Consider the following 10,523-nt stretch of genomic DNA (forward strand, 5'->3'; position numbering starts at 1 on the left):
GGCTCCAGGATGGGGAAGAAAGGCGTTGGGATTCCACAAGGTCTTTGGCACAGTCTAGATAATAAGAAGGTAGGAACATTAATGAATGTTTGTTAAAGGGGAGAGAGTCGCCCATAAAACCTTCACAGAAGCCAAGTGCTGGGACCCTGCTCGAAGCTACTGTCATTGATTCTGATATCGATGGTTTTGGCAGCCAGATAAATGATGCTGGGGTCAGACATCTTCATATCACCTTCCCTTTGGTGCCCATGGGGCTCCATCTAGCCTTAGGGAGGCAGAAGAGGCAAGAGTGAGTGTGACTGAAGGGCCTAAGGACAGATTTTTGTCCGTAGCCAGGCTGTGGCCATCAAGGCAATGTAAGAATGGGAGTTGATGATATTGTGAATAGCCCCTGTTGGGGATGATGATAGGGACATCTTTGTTTTTCAACAGGCTCTATTAGTTGGTACCAGCTTGATGAGATGAATGTCTAAAGAAATCCACTGCAGTCAGAAGACATTGACCTTAGATTTATCCTGGGATTGAGCAGATGCCCTGTGCCCTAGACTAGAAGGGCATATGACACAGCATAAGCAGGGCAGGGGTGAAGAACACCTGGGCCTCTGATTGATATTGCTTAATTCAGTCCATCTAGCCACTCATCTGTCCATCCATCCATCTATCCTTCAGTCCATCAGTTCACCTACCTATTCATCCATCCAACCATCAGTACCTCTACCCATCCACCCATCCATCCATCCATTTACCCATTCATCTGCCCATCAGAATGTCTACCCATCCATCCACCCACTTACAAGGGGCAGAGACACTTAGGCATGGTATTCTCTGGGGACCAATTGCTTTATTGTAATTCTTCCTCATGGGTCATTTGCAAAGTTTCATAAAGGGCTCGATGAGGACATGGGAGAGGCCAGTCCTATACCCAGATGCCTGCAGAGTGAGCAATGAAAAAAGATGGGCAGAGGTAGAAACAGATTTCTGTTTTCTAAGGCCAATAGTCATTCTTCACCCCTTCTCCCAAACTCTTGTCCCCTCAATGGAAAAGGTCAAAGCACAGAGTATTATACCAGGCAACCGACGAGTGCTCACTGAGCATTCACAAACACCTGTAACAGATGCATGTAAGACATGGTCCCTGTTATTAAGTAGCTTTACAGTCTGATTGGGGAGCTAAGTCATAAACACTTGAAAAGACTGGACTCTCTAATCTCTGAGCCCAGGGAATACTGAAGACAATAGAGGAGAGAGCCTCCTTGAGTAGAAAGATAAATTCCTAGAATTGAAAGGGCTTTAGCCCTTTATATAATTCCTCCTCTTTCAACTACTCCTGTCAGCTCATCCCTGCTAAACCCCTTTGAATTCTATCAGCCTACAAGTGATACAGCAATCACACTTGAAGCTGGAAAAAGCTTCAAGAATGAGGTAGAATGTCAGCTGCTCCCTGCAGGGTGGGTCCATTTTGACAGGCAGAAGAGGGTGAAACAATATTCTGGGTAGAGGAATAGTCTCCACATTTGACACTCTCTGGATTCCAATAATTTGCCAAACATTACACAAGGTGCTTGGAAACAAGCTGGGACAGACTTTACCTTGAGGTGACCTCAGGGGCCTCAGATCCCAAGTCAGTTTATTACAAGGAGGGAGAGTTAGCATACAGGTGAGTACAAAGCACTGTCAGAGCTGATGACCACGGCTCTCAACTCAGCAAGGGCTCCTGGGAGGAGGTGACGAGATGAGACCTTTTCTGGGCGTGTGGGCAGACAGTGTGAACCAAGTCTGTTCTCAGCAGCCCTGAGAGGCCTGTGGTAGCAGCTTGCTGTCTGCTGCCTGAGGCCTTATGCTGCTTCTGGGCTGGAGCTGCTGAGGTCCCTGGAGCCAGACCCTCCAGCCTGGCCTCTCCCTCGCTGATCCTTCAGCCACAGCTGAACCTGCCAGGCTGGTCTGACTGGTGAGGTGCAGAGGGGACACGTGGAACTACCATTGGGACCCCTCCTCTGGCTTCTGCTGTGATTCCCCATGGTTTACGCGGGGACCCTGGAGTCACAGCCTCTGGCCCATATGTCTGAAGGTGCAAAGGTAGTTGAGAAAGATCTAAACCTTGCGGAAACAGAATATTCAACCAATTTAGTATGGTCAGCTTTAAATATATATCTATTTGTTATACTCGGCTGTGTCGGGTCTTGGTTGCCACACTCGGGACTTTGTTATGTCACATGGATGTTCCATTGCAGTACACAGACTCTCGAGTCATGCCACTTGGGCTCCGGTAGTTGTGGCACAGGGGCTTAGTTTCTCTGTAGCATGTGGGATCTTAGTTCTCCAACCAGGGATCGAACCCTTGTCCCCTGCACTGCAAAGCAGATTCTTAACCACTGGACCATGAGGGACATCCCTGATCAGCTTTTTAAGTTTCATATTTGGGGAAATAAAGGGACTGGTGTTCATTTTGAGCAGGGCAATAAAAATACTCGAGAAAATTGCAGTCATAATAACATTATGATTTATTTCTCTTCCCCTCCATACTAGTCATGTATTGCTGGATAACAGGTGAACTGACCCCAAATCTTAACAACATAAAGCAGGAACACTTATTTTCTCAGGGTTCCTAAGGACTGGGCTGAGCTTCACTGGGTGGTTCTGCTTCAGTAGCTCACTAGGTTACAGTCACTCACAGGTGCAGCACTTGAAGGCCTAGCTGGGCTGGAGGCAGAGCTACTGTCAAGGTCACTTGTGTGGCCATTGTCAGGAGCCTTCATTTTCCACCACTGGGTCTCCTTATAGGGCTGCTCACACATAGCAGGTGGCTTCCCCCAGAGCAAGTGAACAAAGAAACAGACCAAGATAGAAGCCACAGCGTCTTTTATAACTTAATCTAACAAGCTACATAACATTGTGTTGTTATGTGTTGTTAATAGAACATAACATTCTGTTGTGTTCTATTGGTCATGGAAACAACTGTGGTTGAATGTGGGAGGGAGCACAGAGGTGGGGCATGAATACCAAGCGACTGGGAATCATCAGTCACTCCAGCTTCATTGTAGAACAATTAGAAAATACAGATAAATAAAAAGAAGGAAAGAAAAATCACCTCTAATAGCATTACCCTGACATTGCTAAAATGGAAGTCAACTCTTTCAGACTTTTGTTTCTATGCAGAAATATATATAAATAGGTTTTTTTTTTCATTAAATTGCAGTTATAAGATATGCTACTTTGTAACTCATTTTTCTTGCTCAATATGTCGTGAGCATCTTTCCGTGTGAAGACACATCAGTATCTTGGATTTTAATCGTACCTTGTATTTCAAAAGGTATGACATGCCCTTTTTCCATCTTCTGAGTTGGAGCCACTTCCTCAGACACCACTACCCTCTCCCATTCATGGTTGAAACATGAAGGCAGAGATGGAAAAGGCAGCAGATGATGGCGGCTGAGTTAAAGAGAAGGGGGCGGGGTCTGAGTCCTCAGCTCTATGAACACTCTCCCTCTTCTGCACAGTGGGGCCCTCGTGTGGCAGGCTGGTGGCCCTGATAGGCTCAACCAGAGATGCGCTGCCCTGTGGGGCTAACAGCTACCAGGTAGTTTATCACAAAGCATGGAGGGTTCCCACCACTCCCCTGACCCTGACTCATGACAGGTGTATTTCATGGGGCTTTTTCAAGGATTCACACCAGTAGTGCCAATCAGCAGAAGAGGAAACTGTAGAAAGCCCCAGATCTCAGAAGGATTTACCCAAACTGGGAAACAAGTGCAGGAAGACTGGCATATGCCCAGCCCTCAAAAGTGGGGGCCGTGAGAGCAGAGTCAGAGGCAGAGTGACGCCACGGGTGTCCTCCGACACCTCCACCCCTGCCAGAGCTGGCCTGCAGGGAGCCCTGGAGACACGCTGCCCTAGTCACATTGCTGGAAGTAGAAGTCGGTGATGGGGTCGTCCCAGCTGGGGTCCTTTGGGAGTTGGGTGATCTGTAGAGGCTGGTCAGCTTCAGGCACCGTGCAAAGAAACCAGCCTGGGTAGGCAGCTGACTCAAAGCTGGAGGTGAGCCCCGTGTCTCGGCGGTAAAAGGTGAATTTTTTAGACTTCTCGGCGCTGTGGTAGAGCTCCATGATGTTCACTGGCTGCAGACAGAGGGCACGACAGGTGAGGGACAGGAGCAAGTGGTAGAACATAAGGAGGCAGAACCGCGATCAACAGAACGCTGCGAGGGAGAGGTGCCCCAGCCACAGCAGCAGCAGCAGCATCTTTGACTTAGTGAAGCCAGAGAGTGGTGAGGCTGCCCCGACAGAACCCACCTCTAGTTTCAGGGTTGGTTCCTGTCCTGTCCCACACGACAGGCACTGGCTCCCACCCTGGACGCCCAAGATGACTGGAGAAAGCTTGGCATCCAGAGACCGATTGGGGACAACGCTGATCTCCTCACCTAGAGGAAGGAAGGGGATGTGGGAACTTTGACTGCCCTTCCTCCCTCTCCCCCACTGTAGGCTGTATCAGATACCCTCCCCGACAGCTGGACAGAAGGGGAGCTTCATAGCAGCTGTCATGTAGAGAAAGGTGGTCTCGTAAGGTGGTCCAGTGAACGTCAAGACACATAGGACCATGAAGATGATACTATCTTCCACCCCCACATCCACTCCCTTGTCCAGGGTCAAAACTTCAAACCCCAAGGGAAATTTGATCACCTCTTTCAATGCCCCTTGACCCTCCAGACTTTTTTGTAACCTGTCTTGATAAAACTCCCAATTAAAGTTATTTGGATATCTTTCTACCCTCCTGTGAGAGTCTTGAGATCAGGAAAAGGTCTTATTCCTCTCTGTATAATTCCTCCATCTCTCTCTCTCTCCCTCTCCTTCGCACACACACACCCTCACAGAGAGCTCTACCTAGCCCTAACACCTGGTAAGAGTGTTCCAGGTGTGCGCTGCTTAGTGAGCAGGCCCAGACACACTGTGAGCACAAAGTCAGATGGTGCCACCTGCCCCTCTGAGTCCCACCACTCTGAGTGACCAAGGACCCTCAGAGAGCCAAGGGGACCCAGAGTGAAGAGACAGAAACCCCCTCTCCATGGGAGTAAAGATTTAGACAGCCTGCATTAGTGCTGTCCTCAGCAAAGGCTACCAGGAAAAGGGCTGTTGGACGCAGCTCCACCTACCGAGGAAATGACAAAACAGCCATCTTGGAAAAGAATCCCACCTCTATATAGAGGCTTCCGGTGCATGGCGCCATTCTGGAAAGTGTGGTACTTCATTTGTCCTTGCTCAGAGCCTGGTTTTTTGACGCCCTATCTACTGTGTCAGGTCTGTAGGTTTGTGCCAGTGTTTTTAAGCCCTCTTCAGAACCCCTCCCTCTGAGCACATAGAGACCTAGGGAAGTGGGGGCAGGTTTTGGCCACCAACCTTTAATGACCTTCCCCGCTTGTAGGCCTCCGGCTAGAAGCTGATTATCATGCAGGTAAAGCACCTTCAATGCTGCATCCTTCATTCTGAAATATCAGGACAGGATGACACTCAGTTAGGGGAGGGGTTGCTCCAGCTTACCTGGGCTCCCGAGACTCCCCCAGTCTCAGGCACTATCGCCCTCTCTTCCCACTGAGCCGGAAGTAATGGCACAGCGTTCTCTCCCACCCCTGGGGGCGCATGCCTATCACTGGGACAACACCTCAGCCTCCCATCTGAGTCTGGGACTTTCTCCTTCACCCTCTGCAATCTTTTCTACACTAACCGGACTCTCATGTGCTACATTGGAAAGGAAACTAAACTGTGGGTCAGAGTCCTGGGTTCTCACCCTGGCTCTGCCACCATCATCACAATAGACAGATGGTTCACTCTCTCTGGGCCTGAGTCTCCTCATTGCTAAACTAAGAAGGTGGGATAGATGCTGTTCAGGCCTTTTCAAGGTTAAAATGTGCCTTGATCAAATTCTACCTTTACTTCTTCTGCTTGGTGCATTTATTAATATATCCACTTGCCTATATAGTCCCTACTATGTGAAGGCTTTCTTTACATTTAAAATTCTTTCATTTTGCTTTTCAAATTTAATTCACATTTACAATCTCAGTTGATTTTCTGACATCTTGTGAGGTGAAAAATGTATTCTGAAGGGGTTTCTTCCAGATATCATGTGGGGGAAAAAAGTATGCTATATACAAATTGGCTAAATTTTGGCTAAACACAAAGAAATCTCTACTTCAAAGTAACTAATATGCTGAGTTGTGCTACAATCCTCTTCGAAGAGGACATAGAAAGCCAATTTAACACATTTCCTTGACCAAAGAGCACCACTGTATAAAGCCACTCATAAGACTGGCTTCTCTTGAGGGGCAAGCTATACTAGACCCTGAGCTCGGTGAGAGCAAGAGTCTTCTCACTCACTGTTCCAAGTCCGGAGTGGAGCACCTGACTCAGCACAGGCCAGTGGACAGACAGACTGACAGAAGAGTTTTGCTAATGCTATTTTGTCCCAAAGGGCAATAAGGAAGTAGTGCCTGAATTGACTTCACTTCACCACATCGGAGGGTGGGGATGGTAGGTAACAGTAGGGATCCAAGCTCCTAACTGCCTTTCTCATTACGATGGACAAGGCCACAGCTCTTTTCTCATCAGGTAACCCCCAAGAGGGAAGCTTGCCCCACTCTGGAGAGGCTGGAAGAGATGGTCTAAAGGCAAGGAGGTAAGTGCCCGTTCACACCTTTCTAGCCACCCCCACTGTAGGCAATCCCAAGCACTCCCTCAGTGGAAAGACTGGACAACAGGTCTACCCAGAACTCGTGCCCCTTCCCACTGGACACGAATCAGTCAGAGGCTCAGATACTCACCGGAAGCACAGCGCCCCGCTCAGGACCATCTTGAGCTTCCCAGTGTGTAGACTCTCCTATTTTGAGATAACAGAAAATCTTAGGTGGAAATGGAGGCTGAGCTGCAGGGGACCTGGGCCCCCTGAGCCCTCCCCACCTCCCCCCTTGACCCTCTGCCCTGGCATGAGAAGAGCCTCCAAGGAGCAGGGGAATTCTAGGTCTGGGGTCAGGAGAGGAGAGGCCCAGTTCCCCAGAGGACACCTTTGATCACTCCTTTCTCCTGACGGAGCTGTCTGCCTACTCCTCCAAGGTTGCCTCAGCCCTTTTAATGATCCCTAGGGAGGGGCCCCTGAAACTGCCTCGGTCTCGGGAGGAGCAGGATTTCCAGAGTGATTTCATACTACCTTAAGCTTCCAGAAACACCTGCCGCTCATTATCTCGCTCAGAGAAGAAAACTTTTGGAAACAGTCTCTTCTTCGAGCAATTCTGAAGAACTTCCAGGGGCTTTCCAGCCCTTTGTGATCACTGAGCTCCTAGACATCTGGCCCTGCCAGACCCAAGGGCAACATGCAGTGAGCTAGAACAACCCCCTTTCCTCCTTTCTCCCTGCCCTCCTTCCTTCTCTCCCTCTTTCATTTCCTCCCTCCTTTCCTTCCCTTCTTCCTCCTTTCCTGTCTGCCTTTGCCAAGACTGTGGAAAATGCTGGAGGTGGAGCTCGCCTGCTTAGGTACTGTTAAGAGTATATATTCATTGTAGAAAAACCTGAAAATTCAGATTGACAAAAAAAAAAAAGAATTCTCGTCTCCACCTTGTGTATCATCAGCAAACTAAGAACAACAGTTTTTCCTCTGCACATACATACCTGTAACCATCACTTTACTCATGTTGCATCCCAGATATGCTCTGTTTAGTCTCTCTGTCCTGTTCGACTCTTTGTGACCCCCATGGACTGTAGCTCGCCAGGCTCCTCGGTCCATGGGAATTCTCCAGGCAAGAATTCTGGAGTGGGTTGCCATGCCCTCCTCCAGGGGATCTGTGCAACCCAGGGAAAGAATCCAGGTCTCCCACATTGCAGGCAGATTCTTTACTGTCTGAGCTGCCTACGCTATTTTCAACTCGCTTTAGTCATGTAGGCAAAATAGCAGAATCTCTTTTCATATCAAGTATAGTGATATATTTCCCTGGTAGCTCAGATGGTAAAGTGTCTGCCTGCAATGCAGGAGACCTGGGTTTGATCCCTGGGTTGGGAAGATCCCCTGGAGAAGGAAATGGCAACCCACTCCAGTATTCTTGCCTGGAAAATTCCATGGATGGAGGAGCCTGGTAGGCTACAGTCCATGGGATTGCAAAGAGTCAGACCACAACTGAGAAACTTCACTGACTGACATAATGATATCAGAATATTGAATAGCTGCAGAGTATTTCTATGCAACATCATTTAATTACAGCAATCAATTATTATTAGCTGTTGTTATTATCATAATGTGTATTGAAAATCTTTCAGTGACAAACATCTTTGTATCAACATCTTTGCTTGTGTGTCTGATTATTTCCCTTGAAAATAAAATCTAGTTTAGGCCATCTATTATTGCTCTTTCTTCAGTACATAACTGATAAAATAATGTGTGATTGTATGACATTTCATGAAGTTTTAATCCTTCCATATGCTCCGTGTAATGGATCTAAATGAAAGGTAAGGGTCAGTGCATAATAACAATTTAATTATGTCTTGAGCACCACAGAAAACCATTTATTGTTAAGTCATATATTTTTAAAAAATATTGTTCTCAGAGGAATGGACTAAAATGTCCTTAAAATGTTCAAAAATAAATAAAATATCACTTGGTTCAAAGGGTAGAAAAATGATTCATCACTCATAATGCCACTACTGTGATAAACACCTTTCAGAAAATTAGAGCTTTATGTAAAAATTATTATGTTGGCCATAAATTGGCCAAATAGAAAAGACACTATTTGTGCAAGTAGTTGCAAAAAAGAGCAAAACAAAAAAAGGCACTGCAGAAGGAGTTGGCCAATAGGCAAAATGACTTTACGCAAACAGGCTTTCATTTGCAAAGTGAGAAAAAGGTTTTGTTTCTTCTAAAAAGGTAAAATGCCAACTGCTTAGTTTGCTCCCTATGATCCCCTGACTCTAGTGAATTGCACCTGTGTGACCACAGGACGCTGCCATGGTGCTTCATCAAGCTCCCTCCTCCTTCTGCTAATAAAGAATGAAGCCAGTATGTGGTCCCCCTCCCCTCGCCTCCATGATGCTGAACATCCAGTGAAGTGAAGTGAAGTCGCTCAGTCGTGTCCCACTGTAGCCTACAAGGCTCCTCCCTCCATGGGATTCTCCAGGCAAGAGTACTGGAGTGGGTTGCCATTTCCTTCCCCAGGGGATCTTCCCAACCCAGGGATTGAACCTGGGCCTCCTGCATTCCAGGCAGACGCTTACGCTTTAACCTCTGAGCTGCCAGGGAAGCCCAGAACATCCAGAGTGTTGTGCATAACAAGGGGGTGATACAGAGTGAATGGATGGGGCAATGGATGGATGAACCAAGAAAATGAAAGAAAGAAAGAAATATAAAGCAAATCCCTGCTAAGAAAACTTTTCCGAACTTGAAAATAAAACACAATGATAATGGTATGTGCTCTTGGTGTTGTACTGGAGCATTGTCAAACAATCCCATCAACAATTGCACAGTTCTCTGGGGAAAGTCCGTCTTTGTTTGACTTATTAATTACCATGGGTTAGATTATCAGACTCCGTGAAGTTAGATGTGAACTAAGAGAAGACTGATAAGTTGCAAATAATTTCTGCCTGATGGAAAAGATAGTCCTAAAAGGTACCAGTTGTCAGTTTAGTTCACGTGCTCAGTCATGTCCAATTCTTTGTGACCCCATGGACTGCAGCATGCCAGGCTTCCCTGTCCATCACCAGCTCCCAAAGCTTGCTCAAACTCATGTCCATCAAGTCGGTGATGCCATCTGACCATCTCATCCTCTGTCATCCCCTTCTCCTCCTGCCTTCAAACTTTCCCAGCATCTTTTCCAATGAGTCAACTCTTCTCATGAGGTGACCAAAGTATTGGAGTTTCAGCTTCAGCATCAGTCCTTCCAATGAATATTCAGGACTGATTTCCTTTAGAATTGACTGCTTTGGTCTGGGTATAGTTGTGTTGCTTTACAATTCATTAAGCAGGGTTTTTTTTTTTTTTTAATTTAAGCCAATCCATTCCACCATTTCTTTCCTGATTGATCATATAAGCTTCTGTTCCTTGACTTACCCTTTGAATCAGCTTTATCATCCTTCCAGTTCCTTCACTTATTAATAATGATATATCTTTGATACATGCTCACTGTATGTTTGTGTGAAAGTCATGTTTTGGATTTTTTGAAAATTAAACTGGCATTATATAAAACAATGTTCCTTTGCCCCAGATTCACACACCATGTGTTGTGGTTTTCAAATATATACACAGATTCTTTAATACTCCACCCTTTAAGAAGTGGAGCTTAATTCTCCTTCCTTTGAGTGTGAACTGGATTTAGTGACTAAAGAAAATATTGGGTTGGCCAAAAAGTTCATTTGTGTCTGTCTGTAACATCTTATGGACCATGGAGGTGCCCAGAGGCTGTCCCAGCTTGCAGAAGGGTAATGTTCCCAGTGGAGACTTCTTACTACCTTTGAGTGGCAGTGCCCTGGAGGTGAGTGCAGATCCTGTCCTTCATGGGG

The 10,523-nt window shown here is 46.7% G+C and overlaps 1 protein-coding gene across 1 annotated transcript; it reads right to left on the reverse strand.

Annotated features, from left to right (window-relative positions):
* Positions 1–2,477: 2,477 nt before the first annotated feature.
* Positions 2,478–7,092, reverse strand: IL36RN (interleukin 36 receptor antagonist). Its single transcript, XM_027966770.2, has 5 exons — positions 7,047–7,092; positions 6,809–6,864; positions 5,391–5,476; positions 4,290–4,417; positions 2,478–4,115 (listed from the first exon to the last, which is right to left on the reverse strand). The coding sequence occupies exons 2-5, from the start codon at positions 6,835–6,837 to the stop codon at positions 3,891–3,893; spliced, it is 468 nt and encodes a 155-aa protein (XP_027822571.1). The 5' UTR covers positions 6,838–6,864; positions 7,047–7,092; the 3' UTR covers positions 2,478–3,890.
* Between the last annotated feature and the right edge of the window lie 3,431 nt (positions 7,093–10,523).

This window comes from Ovis aries, chromosome 3 (genome assembly GCF_016772045.2).
Source record: "Ovis aries strain OAR_USU_Benz2616 breed Rambouillet chromosome 3, ARS-UI_Ramb_v3.0, whole genome shotgun sequence".
Lineage (NCBI taxonomy): Eukaryota > Metazoa > Chordata > Mammalia > Artiodactyla > Bovidae > Ovis > Ovis aries.